Raw genomic sequence first — 17,522 nt, 5'->3', positions numbered from 1 at the left:
AGGAAACTTGCTTTTAAATTTTAGTTAGGCAATGGCGGGGGACGAGCTGGGCAGAGTAAGCAGCGGCAGGAGTGCTTGGACGTCGGCGAGCTTTCGGGAGGTGTGGACGAATAGTGGAGGGGACGGGTTTCAGCGGAGCGTGTCTGAGGAGGAGGATGAGCGCGACCTGCGATGGGCGGCGCTGGAGAAGCTTCCAACGTACAACCGGATGCGGAAGGGGATTCTTAGACAGGTGTTGGACAATGGGAAGGTGGTTCACGAACAAGTGGATGTCACCAGGCTTGGAATGCAGGAAAAGAAGCTTCTCATGGAGAGCATTTTGAAGGTTGTCGAAGAGGACAATGAGCGCTTTCTTCGCAGACTCAGGGATCGAATTGATAGGTTTGCCCATGCGACTTTGTTTTTCCCCGCTTCATGTATGCTTTTTCTGTTTTCTTCCGGACAGATTTCAGGTCGCACTGAAGGAATACGTCTCTACTTCTCTTCGTTATTAGATGGAGATGTTCCTGCACCATCAGTATGCAATTGACGTAAAGAAGTGACATGGGTGATCTATACTTCGTTACCTTTCTTTGTTTCGTCAAAATGATCAGATTGTTAAGAGCATCAAGGCGATTCGCTGCTCTGGGCTTCGAAGAATTTTTCTGTTATGTAATTTTGGTCATCGGCAATGAACTCATATCGATGAACCTCACAGGCCTGCTGCAGTTCTCATCCTTCGTGTTCTCATTTTCTAATGATAATCAAACCTCCTTTTGAGTTTCAACTTCCTGATTTGCACATTGGTTTGTCCCCCACCTGGTTTTGGCTACCCAAATGACAGCATGTCATTCCAGTGATTTCCATGGGCCCCATTCAGCTTCCTGGTATTTACCCTCACAGATGAAGTCTGCTTCCCCTGTAGCAGTGGGGCCTTTGAATCCATCTAAGAAACAAGCTCCCAGGTTCAATTCTGATGCAAAATTCAGTCTCATACGTTCTGTGCATTGGATCCTTCCGCGTCCGGGTGAACGAAGGCAGTGGACGTATCTTTTTCTTTAATGTTCAGTATATTCTTCTTATTTTAATTGGTATCATCTTTTTTCGATTGCAGAAAATGATTAATTCCTAATCTTTTTGACACAGGGTTGGGATTGATGTTCCCAAGATTGAAGTGCGGTTTGAGCATTTATCTGTAGAGGCTGACGCATATGTCGGCAGTAGGGCGCTTCCGACTTTGCTGAATGCCACCATGAACGCAATAGAGGTAAATATTCTTCCATTCTGCTCAGTCAATTTTTCAAAAAGGGTGTTAAGGCATCATCGGAAGTATGAAAACAACAAAAGATAATGGCATTTCATTAGAACCTCTAGGCTCTGTCAGGTTTACAACATATTGGTTTGCAAATAATTAAGAAGCAATGCGAATTACAATCTATGCAGAAGGTATTATCTGATACTCGGGCAGAATTTGATATATATATATCGTATTGCTTTAACTCAAGGATCTCTTATAGTCGAAATCTTAAATCTAATGAATGCAGAAATATTGTCAAAATGAAAATTAAAGAAAAGTTGAATTTCTGATTATCTAGGCGTTTGAACTGTCCTAGCCCAAAAAGGGAAGTTAGAAGATATTCAGGGGTTGTTCAGAAGGTGACATGTTTCTGGAGTGTGTCTGCTGTTTAATCACAAGGCAAAGAAAATGGCGTAGTTGTATAGTCAAATAAACTGCTGTGTAGTCCTAAACAATTTTATTCTTGCGTTTTTCACTAACAGGGTATTCTTGGACTAGTTCGGCTATCTTCTTCCAAGAAAAGGCTGAAGAGAATACTCCGTGATGTATCAGGAATATTAAAGCCATCAAGGTATGCTTGCAGAAAGTTTTCCTGTTGAGAGCTCCAGCCCATGTCTCATGATAGTTGGGGTTAATCTTCCATTTCCATTCCTTTTTAGCTACTTCTAGAAATTATTAACGTTGCAAAAGCTAGTCAAATTTATGAACAAACCACGCTGCTGCTGCAGCATAAATCATTTTCCTGGTAACGATGAAGTATTAGCTATAGGTTCACTGCAACAAGTGACCAAAGCTTGGGCTAAATCATAAAGATAAACAAATATAGATGCTACTTATCCTCTGAAATTATGCATCTTCATACACGATAGACTTCGTCATTAGAGCCAGTGTATGCATAGGAAATATCTTAAAGTGTAAGACATGACACCTGACCACCCATTAACCTTCTGTATTTCTGATTATAACCTCTAAGATCAGCCTTGATAGTAATTAATTAGGAGATAACCGAAGCTTCCGTAAATTGGGCTAGAATTCTGAAATTTTCTTTTATGTTTTAACTATTTTAGGATGACTCTGCTTCTGGGACCTCCAGGCTCAGGGAAGACAACACTTCTGCTGGCTCTAGCGGGAAAATTTGACAAGGAACTTCGGGTCTCTTTTATCTCATCATTTCGTTACATTTATTTTTCTGTTTTATGAAATCTTGAATATAGTGAGTAAATGCTTCATACAAGCTTGACGTTATTAATTGCAAGGTACGACTATTACAGGTTAGTGGGAAAATCACTTACTGTGGCCACGAATTATCAGAATTTGTTCCACGGCGAACCTGCGCGTATATTAGCCAGCATGATCTTCACAACGGTGAGATGACAGTGAGGGAGACGTTAGATTTTTCTGGACGATGTTTGGGTGTTGGCACTAGATATGAGATGCTGGCAGAACTGTCGAGACGAGAAAAAGAAGCAGGAATAAAACCTGATCCCGAAATTGATGCCTTCATGAAGGCCACCGCATTAGAAGGACAGGAGACGAATCTTTTTACAGATTATTTCCTAAAGGTTTGTTTTGCCTAGTTTGATTTGAAATGTGATGAAGCTACTATTTTTTATTTTTTTCCTCAAGAACCAAGCTTAGCCATGTGTATAATTCTGTACTACAGTTGCTTGGTCTAGACATCTGTGCGGACGTTATTGTTGGAGACGAAATGAGGAGAGGTATTTCTGGAGGTCAAAAAAAGCGTGTGACTACTGGTATGTGAGATAACTCTGAATTGTTGCAGTGCACTCATTAACCTCGTTAAAGTCTCCAGTAGGAGAGCAGTCACTGGGTTTTCTGTTTGCAGGGGAGATGTTGGTTGGGCCTGCTAGAGCGCTCTTCATGGATGAGATATCAACTGGTTTGGATAGTTCCACCACCTTCCAGATAATCAAGTACATGAGACAGATAGTTCATGTGATGGATGCAACGATGCTCGTATCTCTTCTACAGCCGGCACCAGAGACATTTGAGCTGTTTGACGACGTGATTCTACTATCAGAAGGTCAGATTGTCTATCAAGGACCTCGCGAGAAAACTCTTGAGTTCTTTGAGTTCATGGGCTTTAAGTGCCCGGAAAGGAAAGGAGTAGCCGACTTTCTGCAAGAGGTCACTTCGAGAAAGGATCAAGAACAGTACTGGTTTGAGAAAGCTAGGCCGTATCATTACGTTTCTGTCTCTGAATTTGCTCAATCTTTCAAATCTTTTTCTGTTGGCAAACAACTTTGTGAAGATCTGAAAATTCCCTATGATAAGTCCCGGACCCACCCAGCCGCACTGGCAACGGAGAAGTATGGTATTTCTAGCTGGGAGCTCTTCAAGGCTTGCTTCGCCAGAGAATGGCTTCTGATGAAAAGGAACTCTTTCGTATATTTATTCAAGACAAGTCAAATAACGATCATGTCGACCATCACCATGACTCTGTTCTTGAGAACGGAGATGGATCATAAAACAATTGCAGATGGTGGAAAATTCTTTGGAGCTTTGTTTTTCAGTTTAGTTAATGCAATGTTTAATGGCATGGCAGAATTGGGAATGACTGTTTCCAGGCTTCCGGTTTTCTATAGACAGAGGGACTTTTTATTCTTCCCTCCATGGGCCTTTGCACTACCAATTTGGGTTCTCAGGGTGCCCCTCTCCTTCCTCGAAACTGGAATATGGGTGGCTCTTACTTATTATGTAATAGGCTACGCTCCTGATGTGGTGAGGTAAACAATAACATTTGTAGTTCTTATATTTCACTAAGTCTGCCTTTGCTCTGAGATTTTTTTTTCTAAATGCAAATTTGCCTGGATTTCTTCCTTATCTGGCCTTCAAAAGGAAATAATAATCTATGATGCTACATAATATAAGCTAGTAATTTGTGTTAACATATTATTCCATTTTATTTTTACCTTTATCACATTTCAGGTTCTTTAAGCAGTTCTTGGCATTCTTTTGTACACATCAGATGGCTCTGTCACTTTTTCGATTCATCGCAGCAACTGGAAGAACAACGGTCGTATCAAATACGCTTGGAATTTTTATTCTGTTAGTGGTTTTTGTGTTTGGAGGTTTTGTGGTTGCTAAAGGTTAGCTTGCTATTCTATTTGGAGTATTATGCCTCTGCAAACCTCTTTTGTTGTGCATGCTAGTTGTCACATTACACAGATCACCTCTATACGTAGCTAATTGTTAAGCTCCACTGTTCTCACAGATGATATTCAACCGTGGTGGATATGGGGATACTGGGTCTCGCCCATGATGTATGGACAGAATGCGATAGCTATAAATGAATTTCTAGATGAAAGATGGGGCACAGTAAGTGCTTAATCCCTACTAAGTTTGAACAACTAAGCAAATATCCTGCATTCACTATGATTGACCTATCCTTTCTTTCTTCCAGCCCAACAATGATACCAAAATTGATGCACCCACAGTTGGAAAAGCTATCTTAAAATCTAGAAGCATGTTTGGTGAAGAGCGCTGGTATTGGATTTCAATTGGAGCGCTCATTGCGTTTTCTCTGATTTTCAACTTGTGTTTCATTGCAGCATTGACATATCTAAACCGTAAGCCAGCCTTTTCATTTACCGAGTCTGATCTTCAGCAAAGCAAATAAAGTTGACACGCTAATGGCTTTTCTAAAATGATTTTGCAGCTCTTGGTATCAATAAAGCTGTAATTATGAATGAGGATAAGGATGAAGCATTAAAAGAGGACTCATCCACTAATCAAGAATGTCAACCAAAGGATCCAGAATTCAACCCTTCAACTACGTCAATCTTTGAAGGTGGTATTCTCTACTGCTTTCCTTTTGTAGGCCCAGATTTTTTTTTCAAGTTTTTTGTGATTTCTTTTCCGAAATGTGTAGCCTCAGCTTGAAAAGAGTGTGCTGCAACTTATATGATAATCTGGTGACTTACTGATTGTAGCCACTCCGTTTATGTAGGAATTGAAAATGGAGTGAGAAATGGCAATGAGAACAATGGATCGGGTCTTAGAGTTTCCGAACTTACACCTCGGAGAGGAATGGTCTTGCCCTTCCAGCCTCTCTCTCTTGTATTTACTCATGTGAATTACTATGTCGACATGCCTGCAGTAAGTCATATCAAACTGTCACTAGACGGTTTTCCATTGCTTTTCTTAAATAGATCACATCAAAATCATTATTAAGTATTTCTCTAATCATAACAAGTGTTTTTTTTTCTTGATGGCCATATTTGGGAGTTCATTAGTGTGAAGTGTTAGGTTCAAGTTTTATGGGTGCCTGAGTTTCTCTATCTCTGTAAACAATATATGGGAAACAAAGCCACATAGCTTTCTTACGTGCAACTAGTGCTTCTGGTAGTGTATTTTTCTTTGCTCTATTTTAATTCACCTATTCATCCTAATCATCCTAATCAGTAATTGTGGACCATGAAAACCTTGTAAATGTCCTTAGGTTACATAAAATTTGACTTTCCTCTTTTCTACAGAAAAGAAATTTGGTATGCTTCTTCCTTTTGTGTAGGTGAATTGAGTCTCTTTTTAGATCAAAATTCTAACATGAACCATTGTTGTTTTCTTGCTTATATCAAGGCGTTTGAAACTGTTTCAGAGAAGAACCTTAAAATGGAGCACTATTTTGTGCTATTAAACTTCTTGTTTAACTTTGCACCAGGGGATGAAAGAACAAGGATTTGGAGAGAGCCGTCTCCAGCTTTTGCGTGATGTTAGTGGTGCTTTCAGACCAGGTGTCCTGACAGCGCTAGTGGGGGTCAGTGGAGCTGGTAAGACCACCCTAATGGATGTTCTTGCAGGTAGGAAAACGGGAGGATATATTGATGGAGTTGTCAGCATCTCAGGTTACCCAAAAAATCAGGCCACATTTGCTCGGGTTAGTGGCTATTGCGAGCAGACTGACATTCATTCGCCACATGTAACCGTATATGAGTCCCTTGTCTATTCTGCTTGGCTCCGTCTTGCCCCTGAAGTAAAGGAGGAAACACGAAAGGTAAGTCCCCTGGAGCTGTTTTCAGGAGGTCAATATTGGTTTAAGTGATACTAGTGATGTGTTATTTTTTTTATTTAAAAACTGAAACTTTCTGGAGGTTTAGCTATAGAAAAAAAACCTACGAAGCTTTTTAAGTTTAGATTGGAATATGTGTCTTGAGAGATTTCTTTCACGTACATTTGTATTTCAGTAATGGCGGGTGAAGTCCTAAATCCAGTATGGCTTGGGATTTGGTAGGAGAGTCGAATCATTTTGAGATGGATCTAGACCCAAATTTATTGTGATATTGGAGATAGGTCAAAGCCAATTTGTGCCTTATACAGTTATCCAGCTCTCAGGTCTGTCTATCTGTCGATTATACTGGGCTTGGATATGAAACCGGGTGCTAGTGTGGGTGAAGTATAAAATGGATTATAGGCCTTCTAAGGTGGCTACTTATTGGCGAGTGGAACCTAGCCTGAACTTATCTGTTCTATTATTTGATGACTAACTATTAATTCTTCATAAGCCTGCTTGCTTTTATTTGATTCTTTCGTGATTGTTTTGCAGATGTTTGTGGAGGAAGTCATGGAGCTGGTTGAGCTCACTCAGCTGAAGAATGCTTTAGTAGGCCTTCCCGCAGTAAGTGGGCTCTCAATTGAACAAAGAAAGCGACTCACAATAGCTGTAGAGTTGGTTGCAAATCCATCCATTATTTTCATGGATGAGCCAACCTCAGGACTGGATGCCCGAGCTGCAGCTATTGTGATGAGGACTGTGAGGAACACAGTGGAAACAGGCCGAACTGTTGTTTGCACAATTCACCAACCGAGCATTGATATATTTGAAGCCTTCGATGAGGTGGGTTCAATCATCATGATTATGGCATCTTCTTGTTTATAGCAGTTCATGAAGTCCTTTTGATTTTATAGTGCCTTTGTTTTTCCTCCTTGCAGCTTCTCTTGATGAAGAGGGGAGGACAGGTGATTTATGCAGGATCTCTTGGTCGTCAATCTCACAAGCTTGTAGAGTATTTTGAAGTGAGTTTATTTTCTTTGTCATTTCATATGTTGGTCATTGTGATGCAATTCTATATGGAATTTGACTGGTTGGAACGATTAAGGCAAACACATTCGATCATATGTTCATAATATTATCAACCTCATAATCTCCATTCTTTGTTGCACTTTATTGATCTAAGAACTTTTGAGGATCTTAACTTATCTGTATCGATCAATTAAATTTCTGGAATATTAAAAAATAAAAAACTTTTAAGTAGACATTCTGAGAAACTATCTTGGGCCGGCTTGCATGATATTAGTGTTGTTTAATATTCCTGCGTGCTCTTAATGGATGACAGTGCTGCAATACCTATTTTTGCTTCAGTTCCAGAAGAATATATGTAGGGCCATAAACTGATCTGAGTTCTTATACATGTTTAATTGTGATTGGATTTTAGAATTTTCATTATTTATTAACAGGTAAACCATGCTCTTGTGTGCAGTGCTTACCTGCTCACATCATTTATGAAACATTCATTAGTAAAACTCAAGTTTCTGCTACTCATGAAGTTCTTGTCTTTTACTCTCTGAGAGAACTGTAATTCTACGAACTGTTCCGTTGTGTATAATAAGAAGGTTTAACAGGAAAAAGGAAACTGAGAAGTCTACTGGTGCTGAAACAAATTTTAAAATTGTCTCTCTGTTTTTATCTTCTCCTATACTTTTCTTTTTTGCCTTTATTCTACTGTCATACTCTCCATTCAATCAGATATTGAGACACCTGGCTAATAGAATTTCTTCACTTGTAAATACGCGTGGTATTAGCAATGCTCATGGAAAGCTGGACCTTACCGAAAAGCCTGAAACACAGTATCTGAAAGTTAAATCTGACGGGTAGGGACTTGTGCAGGCAGTTACTGGTGTTCCCAAAATTAAAGATGGTTACAATCCGGCTACATGGATGTTGGAGGTCACTTCACCTGCAGTTGAAGCCCAGCTGCACTTGGATTTTGCTGAAGTGTATCATAAATCCTCTCTTTACCAGTAAGTCGAAAAATCATCAACCCTGCCCTTCTTATTTGCTTATTTGTTTCCTCCGTGTGTTTTTTCCCCTGAACGACTTTTCCTGCTTTTTCTTGCTATAATCTTACTTCCAATACTTACAGGAGGAATCAAGAACTCATAACAGAACTGAGTACACCAGCACTGGGTTCAAAGGATCTTTGCTTTTCAACCAAGTACTCCCAAAGCTTTTGGACTCAATGCAGGGCTTGCTTCTGGAAGCAACATTTGTCCTACTGGAGAAATCCTCCCTATAATGCCATCAGATTCTTCCTAACTATAATTATCGGAGTTATTTTTGGAACTATCTTTTGGAACAATGGCCAGAAAATGTAAGTTTCAGGTTTACAGTTTGCTAAATAAGTAATGCTAATGACAGTAGGACAATACTTAATTCCCAAGGATCTCGTTGAGCTGTTTCTAAAAATCATGCACTTCTCTATCATTCTTGCTGACTGCAGGCTATCAGTCACAGTCAGAGTGCTGACATTTTGCCTGTCTGTCTGACATATTAACAGAAAGAAGCAGCAAGAACTACTGAACTTGGTCGGAGCCATATATTCCTCAGTTTTCTTCCTTGGTTCCAGCAACGCAAACACTGTGATGCCTATTGTGGCTGTAGAGAGGACAGTGTTCTACCGTGAAAGAGCTGCTGGAATGTACTCATCATTGGCATATGCTTTTGCTCAAGTAAATCCTTAGCCCCGTAGAATACGAGCATTTCATGATTCCTCTCTGCGAATACTAACCTGCAGATATTATCTAAAGTTTATTTTTTCTCTCTATTTTGTATTTGCGACATTGTCTTTGTTATGGGTAAACCTACTACTAGAATATCATTATTACATGGGGAAATGGTAATTCTCAAACTGCATTTCTCACAATTGGCTCAAAAACCTCTCGCCAAACACCATGGTGCATTATATTCCCCCTCACCCCCCAAAAAAGGAAAAAAAATGGAGGTACTTTACTAACTGATGAATCAACATTGTGATTTTCAGGTGAGCATTGAAGTTGTCTATATAGCAGTACAGACTCTTGTTTACTGTCCGCTACTTTTCTTTATGATCAACTTCACTTGGCAAGCAGACAAGTTCTTCTGGTTCCTCTACTTCATGTTCATGTGTTTTGTCTACTTTACTATGTACGGAATGATGGTTGTAGCATTGACTCCAGGCTACCATGTTGCTGCCATTTGCATGTCCTTCTTCCTCAGCCTCTGGAATTTATTCTCTGGTTTCCTTATCTCCAGACATGTAAGCTCCACGTCTTGTTTCTTCTAAAACTGTTTCTAGTCGTAAGCATTCTGAAATTGCTTTTTGGTTGCTACTTTGGCCTGAAGTGTTTTTGTTACCTAAACTACAAGCACTATCATATACCTGATAAAAAGTAACCCTTCTTTTTGCCTGTTTAATTTCTTGCTGAAGTGCTTTGTGATTTCTTCTACATTAGAGCACAAGAAGTGCTACTCAAGTTGGCAGTTTACTCCAGTCCTGTAACTGGAAGACAACCAAAACTGAAATTAAGCTAAGAAAACTTTCTTCAGATAACATTTATCAAATTTTGTAGTTCAAGTTGATCTGGCTTAACCAATAATTCTGGATATCAGCCATATTTGTTATAATTGCCGAACAGAGTATAAAAATTAACTATTTGCCACTTGGAAAAATATCTAGTTCAGGTAGTTCGACTATTAAGCAGAATTTATAAAAAGATATCAGTTACCAAACTAAATTTGACAGAGTTTACTCAGATTCAACCTATTTCCAAGTTTGGGCCTGACAAGGTATATTTTACTAACTAGCTGTAAGCAAAAAGATGCTTGTAAACACACTTGGGACCAGGTGATCATTGTAAGAATCTGACTTTTTTGCTGCTTGTTGCAGTCGATGCCAATATGGTGGAGGTGGTATTACTGGGCTGATCCTGTTGCCTGGACAATATATGGCATTGTGGAGTCTCAGGTGGGTGACCTGAAAGACATGCTTGAAATACCAGGGGAGCCAAGCAAACCTTTGAATGAGTTCATAAAGGACTCCCTTGGGTTTGAGCACCGCTTCCTTGGAGCTGTAGCTGTGGCACATGTAGGTTTTGTTCTTCTCTTTTTCTTAGTCTTTGCTTATGGTATCAAATTCCTCAACTTTCAAAAGAGATGAGAAAGGTAGTAAACCGGGATAGAAATATGTATATTTAAAGAGAGATCCAGCAAGAGAGGGAAATGGAGCACAGATTTTTTTCTTTTTCTTTCTTCGTTTCTTCCTTTTGTAACATATTGCATGGTTAATGTATTCTTTCTCTTCTTGCCTCTTATATCAGACACACTCAGATAGTTGTATTAAATTGTCTTGTGTGATGAAGTAAATAATATGATGGTGCCCAACAGTTGTACAAGTTAATGCCAGGATTTTTATTTGTTTTCAAGGAACCAGCCTTCAGCGAGCAAGCTGATGAAACAGTCCTGCCTAATCAAATTAAGAATCAAAAGTTTGAAGGGAGCTGTTGCAATATTATTTTTGTGAATGAAATGTATGAATATGCTATTGCCATTTTAGCCAAAGAAATGGAAACAATTGATCAAAAGTGCAATTGTATTGTTCACTTTGTTGCCTGGCAGAAGTTTAGTTGAACAATAATCAGAGATGTTGTAAATTCTTCAAAGTTGATGACCTGCCATGAGGCTTATTCAGATAGAGGCTTAAACGTAAATTTGTCATGCTCTTGTTAGAGCAATGGTGTAAGTGTTAAAGAATAGTTTTATATGGATTAGTAAGTACAAAGATTTTGAATTTATTAGTTTGGAAAAAGATTTTCTAAGTTAGTTAGTCATTTTGGGATAAACTTTAGACCCAATTTCACATAACTACACCTAATGTAACCAGTAGAGTGCAAACACAAGCCTGTTTTTATAGTTTTTGTTGTTTTGGTACTTCAACACGTTTAACCCATGCCATGGCGTTTGGCGAGGCCCAAAGCTCATTGTAACAACTCGAAAATGTCTATACTATGGGAAGGAATTTCTCAACTCGACACTCATCCAATGACATAAAAATGCTAATACGTAATCTCTTGTTTAACAGCTGCAAAACAGAAACTGCCCGCTTGCCTGCACAATCTGCTGAGATAAGTAATAAACAAAGACCAGGCAACAACTAGAGGCACACAGGAGTGGCCACAAAATTGTCCTGGAAATTATAGGTGTCACCAAACCTTATTTTGTGGTTAAACATGGCATTTGTCTGCATATTAACCTCACCTTAGTTTGTCAGGGACCAAGAAACAAACAGAGTTAGACACCGGGAGGAATGCCAACTGAAGAAACAACAATGAGACCCTACATGGTTTATTCTGTCTGCGATCACTCTCAGAGTGGGCTATTGGCAGCTGTTGGCAAAATTTTGCATCAATCAAGACAGGTGGGAACAAATTAATCATGAAAGAAAAACACACGCGTGCACAAAACAAAACTGCAGCAACATTTGCACTCAGCTCCTTACTCAGGATTGACTAAATGGTAATTAGCTCCTAATGATACTGAGAACCCTAACTACGTTTAGCCAGCTCACACCATCAGTTCTCCCTTTAATACTCATCAAGTCAAACAACTTACTCCATGAATGATCAGTTCTCCAGATTAGAAAGTAAGGTCTTTGGGATCCGCAATAATTGATGCCAAGGTTTGCAAGAATGCAGCTAGATCAGCACCATAGATCACTCGGTGATCTGCTGTGACATTGACCTGGAGGAATAAATGTTCAACGGTATGTGAGACACACAAGTGAAGGTTTGAAAGCTTAAAGTTATACACAGTACCTACCGAAGGAAAAGTAGAGAGCATTACCTGCATCTGATTTTTCATACCAATGCAGCCGCCCTTTGTGGCAACCACAGTTGGCTGTGATACGCCAACTGCCATTATTGCTCCCTGTCAACAGTTCAGAAAATTTTTTACGAGTCACACTATGTAATCAGATGAGAAGGATATCAACATATTAACTTGCTTGTTTTCTGGGAAATCTCAGACGATAAAATGTTTGTGGTTAAGAATCACTTACAGTTCCAGGTGGAAGAATCGCATCAAAGCGATCCACACCAAACATACCAAGGTTTGATAAAGTGAATGTGCCTGCAGAAACAATGAAATGAGACTCTTAAGGCATCTAAATAGTTGTGCTTAATGAGAAGGATTGACATCTAGATTGTATTTAAAAGGTTCAAATGGCTCTTCTGAAGTGACACATTTGCGTATATCTTTGTTTTCCAGGAATTTGGGCAGGTTGGTGTTTTTACAATCTCAATAAATGTTATTTATGTTTACTGTAAGAACACCTAAGATTTCCATACAGCTCAAGAACCATGGTCAGAATGACCCCTGTTTTAAAGCAAATCCCAATGACACAAACTTTTCACATTTGAATAACAAAAAAGTGAATTGACGAAATTTTATATAAAAAAATTTAGCATGTGTTTCTATTGAAATATACAAACTAAACAACAAAACAGATTATAGTCAACTAAGAGACATAATAAATATATGTTCAGAAAGAATGCCACCAACCAAAGAAAAAATTGATACTGTGGTCCCCCACTCAAGACAATTGACTGAAGTTGAACTTCAATGGCAGTTCAATTGGGTAGATGCAGGCCTGTTGGGGTGGCGCAAATGGGATTCAACCAGCAAAACACTCGTGGCCTTTGTAGGTCCAGCTGGCCTTTGCAATGCAATTGAGGCTGAAATGAAACCCTTAAAAGATTGAAAGTTGAACCAGGAATTTATCAACGCCAGTAGTGATTGAAGGAGATTTAGCCCTCATTATCACCTGGTTCAGCAAAGACCTTCCCTCTCCCTGGAAGCTAAGACATATCTCAGATGAAATCATCAAATTCTACCTTCCTTTTATTATAGTATGGCAGCATACATTATGTACTGCAAACATTCTTTCAGATAAATTGGCTGACAATGGTGTTCCATGCCCTAGCCTTGTATTTGCAGATTCTATCCCCCTTGAGGGTTCATACTAATTCTCTCCTGAAAGCCTTGTATGGGTTCCATCCACATCCTCATCTCCTGTCCATACTCTCTCCACATCTGTCATTTCCAACTTTTTTATATCAGCCTTTGCCTCCCAATACCTTCAGAAATTTCATCCTCCAGTAGGCTCTATTCCCCTCCCCCACTGTGGTAAGATCCTTTGGCAAACCTTATTTACTAATTACTATTATCCCACGGTGTTATCTGGAATAAAAGAAACCTGAGTGTTCTCCAAACAGCTTCCACCTATGCACCCTTGCTTATGCTGCAACCAGAAAAGAATTCTGCAGCTTTGACTGTGCCCAAATCAGAAGCCACCGGACAGAATCTCACCTCTGCCAAGCACGACACTATTGTTCCCTGGACCCCCCATCCTCAAGATCGTATTAAATTAAATTTTGACAGCTGCTCACTTGTCAACTGTGGCCCGGCAGGTTACAAAGGCACCTTTCAGGGCCAACAAGTTGATGCACTCCTTTCATATGCAGGTCCTCTTGGTATAGACAACTCTCCTGGTGCTGGAATCTCTGGTTTGCATCATGGTCTCAGAATCACAACTACAAGATTTAATTTGCCCCTAGTTGTGGAGGGGGACTCAGCAGTTACAATCAGCTGATGCTAAAAGAGGAGCAAACCACCCCCCACCCCCACCCCAACTCCTCCATAATCTCGCTTCACACCCCACACTCACAAATATGGCTGTGGACTCCACGACCAGAAAAGGAGTATACTACAAGAATTTTATCTTTTTAGTAGCCTCCCTCCTTAGTCTGTATTGCCTTGTATTTTGCAGTTTTTAGTTTTCATTGGCTTGACCACCACCACCTTCTTTCTTGCCCTTAATAAAATTTCTCAACTTCCCAACCCCCCCCCCCCCAAAAAAAAAAAAAATCTAAAGTCCCAGTATGATGGTATGTTGTCATCTCATTTATTTTGATCACTAAAACTTCAACAGTTCAAGAACAAAAAGATGTGTTGAGATCATGATGGTGAGAAGTAAACAAATGAGTTCATGCATTCCCATCTTCAGAGGGTGACTGATCTTAAGGAAACTATAGGAACTGGTTATGATTCGGGCTGTTGCTTCCACATTCCACAAGTTCAAGCATCTCTACCCTCCGTATGCCAAACGAGATGTTATGTTCCCTTTTCAGTGCTAGGAAGTATTAAAAAGATAAAAGATTACCAAAAAAAAATCATTATAATCATCAAGTAAATCGAAGAGACCATGGAGCTTGATAGAGCATAAACTTTAACAATTTCTTTAGATGCCAAAATCGTGGGCATGATATCTTAAGAAGTTCTAGAAAGTTTAAATGTTGCACAACTTATAAAATTAATTCATGACTAATCTTAGTATCCACTTGGTTTTTGAGATTAATAACTAGCTCAGCTTTCCTTGCTATATGTATTTTGCACAACGATGTTTTCCCTTTTTGCTTATGAAAATAGCTTGTGTTTAAAACTTAAAAGCTTTAACCCTAAGAAATCTAGTCAACCACACCTGTTCACCATCCATATGAAAGTTAGCTTTTCCTGCTATATGCATTTTGCATCACAGTATGTTGCACTTTTGCTTATGAAAATGGATCATGTATACAATTTGAAAGCTTTGACTTAAGAAAAATTAGTCTACTAAACCTGTTCATAATTTGTATGGAAAAAAAAAAACTCATGACAACTTAGATTAACATCATCATTTGGAACCTCATTTTGGTACATTCAGAGTCTCCGCCTATAAGACAGCAGTTGCATATTTATTTGACTTGTTGAACTAACAACCTTTCAGGTCTCAACAACATTGTCAACATTGGCAATCGGCAAAAGCGACTTTGCTTCCAGTTAGATAAATGCAAATTAGTGCTGATTCTTTTTCTAAAAGGTATTGTCAATGTTATTTTTGAAACACCAGGACATTTCTAGCTTATGTTTACCAATATAAAGAGCGCCTTTTACAAACTACACAGGAGCCACTGATCACTTCAATCCCTGACAATGACCCGCATAATATCAAACAGTGAGCCTCTCCATTGAAATAAGTGAACACAAAATCTCTGTATAAGGAATGGATTTTATGACTAACTGCTTGATATGTAGGAATGCTAAACTCACTTAAAAGAAGTGACTCGATTAATAAAGATAAGGAATCATGTGCCTATTAGGCTTTTTAATTAGATTCTGCAATCATACAATCTGTGGAACAAGATTAGAACCACTAAGTATGTGTAAAGACATGTCTACTAATGTTGTACAAGTTTAAAAGATACAAACAGCAAAAGAATTACATAGAAGCTATCTTGCAGAAAGTAACATACCTGTAGTATATTCATGAGGTTGCAGCTGCTTTGCCCGAGCCTTATCAACCAACTCTTTCCATTTCCTTGATAACGAGTAGATATCAACCTAAGAAGTACATGACAGACCAAAACACCAATAAATGAAGGAAAAAAAATCAACTGACACATAATGCTAATTGAGTTCCGAGTAACACAGGCAAAAAGTCGCAAATGGCAGAACAAGTGAAGAACGAACTTAAGATCATAAAATAAACTAAAGAAAAGAATAACCTTGTCTGCATCCTGAAGAACTGGAGTGATCAGCCCGCCATCTATCGCTACTGCTACGGCAATATTAATACTACTGTTGTACGTGAAGCTCTTTCCGTCTCTACAACTGGAATTCACAACGGGGTGTTTGACCAAAGCAAGAGCTGTAGCCTTTGCAAGCAATGCCGTCATTGTAACGCCTTTCGATTTTATCTACTTTTTGTTTTTCAAACAAAGATAATTAATTAGAACAATAAATTTAAGCAATTCCATTGTTCAAGCTAAAAGCTACCCAGGGATCAAAGTTTTGGCTAAATATTCCCAGAAAATTTGACGAACGAAAGTACCTTTTTGTATAATTGATCAAGTGCATCAGTCGTGATGGTGTAGCCGACCCTGAACGTTGGTACAGCAAGACTTTCCACCATGTTACAACTAACTGCGCTTTGCATTGTCGTAAAAGGCACCACACTACCCAGTTCGACACCCGGTGGAACCGAAGACTTGGAGTCCAAGTCGGCGCCCACTTTTGTACTTGATGGTGGAGCAGCTGGGACACCGGTAGCTGCGGCAGCTTCCACATCCTTGGCGACAATTCTCCCCATTGGCCCAGTTCCAGTCACTGTTGCAAGTTCTAAGTTCAAATCCTTGGCCAGCTTTTTCGCGTACGGGGTTGCAACAATTCTCTTTCCTCCTTCAGAAGCCGGATGGATCGAAGAGGAAACAACGGTAGAAGGGGCAGAACCTTTTGGAGGTGGAGGTGGAGGAGGAGGAGAAGAACCCGCGGCTTCAGGCTCCTTCTCTGCAGCGGGTGCCGCACCATTGGCGGAACTATCCGCTTTAGATTTAGCTTCCGAGATCTCATCTTCTGTTTCAGCAAGAAGCGCAATGGCGGAGCCGACAGGCGCGACACCCCCTTCTTCTACCATAATTGCAGCCAAGTAACCATCGTAGAAAGTCTCGACGTCCATGTCAGCTTTGTCCGATTCGACAACGACCACACTCTCACCTTTCGAGAGCTTGTCGCCTTCCGATTTCACCCAAGACACAATCTTGCCTTCGGTCATCGTGGAGGACAGGGCGGGCATAAAGATCTCCCGGATCTTGGATCGAATTTGGGTCCTAGCGGGGGCTTTGGTCGCCGGCAGAAGGGAGGGAGATGCATTACGGAGTTTTGAGGAGGAGGGGAGGAAGGAGGTGTTGATTTGGACGATGCCCACCATCTCTTCGTGACAATGCCCAGCCGAGCAAATAGGCTTCTAGTACTTCAACTGTCAAGAATGCTAATTGAGACGCTCCACGGCGTTATTGAGGAGGTCGTCCTCGTGTGGATCGAAAAGAGGCGGAGGTTCCAAACTTCCAACGACCTCACCGGTGTCTCTGCCTTCTGTATCAACGAAAGATTTCGGGATCGACTCCGGCTCCAGCTTACCTCTAATCTACACATTTTTTGTTTCCAAACAAACAAACCCGACCGGTGGTACGAGTAAGCCAAGTTTGAACCTGTAAGGGTTGAACAAATATATGTTTGAGCTTGTCTGATCTTAATACTTCAAACTCAAACTTAAAATTGGGATCGAGTCCAAAAATTTTAACCAAGTTTGAGGCCGAGCTC

The 17,522-nt window shown here is 39.9% G+C and overlaps 2 protein-coding genes across 9 annotated transcripts; one reads left to right on the top strand and one right to left on the bottom strand.

The window, feature by feature from the left end:
* Window positions 1-31: 31 nt before the first annotated feature.
* LOC137956461 (pleiotropic drug resistance protein 2-like) lies at window positions 32-10,702 on the top strand. 7 transcript variants are annotated; one of them, XM_068803972.1, is made up of 20 exons: window positions 32-381; window positions 1,126-1,246; window positions 1,759-1,847; window positions 2,344-2,428; window positions 2,548-2,838; window positions 2,940-3,030; window positions 3,123-4,023; window positions 4,226-4,386; window positions 4,512-4,615; window positions 4,701-4,866; window positions 4,956-5,036; window positions 5,262-5,395; window positions 5,958-6,290; window positions 6,840-7,130; window positions 7,226-7,309; window positions 8,181-8,314; window positions 8,437-8,664; window positions 8,851-9,022; window positions 9,334-9,588; window positions 10,219-10,702. In XM_068803972.1, exons 1-20 carry the CDS (start codon window positions 32-34, stop codon window positions 10,486-10,488), a joined length of 4,341 nt encoding a protein of 1,446 aa, XP_068660073.1. In that variant the 3' UTR covers window positions 10,489-10,702. The 7 variants fall into 7 exon arrangements, with proteins under 7 accessions (XP_068660073.1, XP_068660072.1, XP_068660074.1 ...); XM_068803971.1 differs by having other exon boundaries at window positions 4,956-5,087; window positions 5,247-5,395; XM_068803973.1 differs by having other exon boundaries at window positions 194-381; window positions 4,512-4,621; window positions 5,301-5,395.
* Window positions 10,703-11,236: 534 nt separating this feature from the next.
* LOC137955650 (dihydrolipoyllysine-residue acetyltransferase component 5 of pyruvate dehydrogenase complex, chloroplastic-like) lies at window positions 11,237-17,291 on the bottom strand. 2 transcript variants are annotated; one of them, XM_068802685.1, is made up of 7 exons: window positions 16,255-17,291; window positions 15,929-16,120; window positions 15,677-15,764; window positions 12,385-12,455; window positions 12,171-12,254; window positions 11,940-12,068; window positions 11,237-11,713 (listed from the first exon to the last, which is right to left on the bottom strand). In XM_068802685.1, the coding sequence occupies exons 1-6, from the start codon at window positions 17,128-17,130 to the stop codon at window positions 11,964-11,966; spliced, it is 1,416 nt and encodes a 471-aa protein (XP_068658786.1). In that variant the 5' UTR covers window positions 17,131-17,291; the 3' UTR covers window positions 11,237-11,713; window positions 11,940-11,963. The 2 variants fall into 2 exon arrangements, with proteins under 2 accessions (XP_068658786.1, XP_068658785.1); XM_068802684.1 differs by having other exon boundaries at window positions 11,237-12,068.
* Window positions 17,292-17,522: the final 231 nt, after the last annotated feature.

The sequence above is a fragment of the Aristolochia californica genome, unplaced genomic scaffold (assembly GCF_029961685.1).
Source record: "Aristolochia californica isolate CCGP_79_NKW_82.1479 unplaced genomic scaffold, dmAriCali1.0.hap1 SCAF_2, whole genome shotgun sequence".
Classification (NCBI taxonomy): domain Eukaryota; kingdom Viridiplantae; phylum Streptophyta; class Magnoliopsida; order Piperales; family Aristolochiaceae; genus Aristolochia; species Aristolochia californica.
Note: the sequence above shows the minus strand (reverse complement) of the source record. Positions and strands in the feature narration are given on the sequence as shown.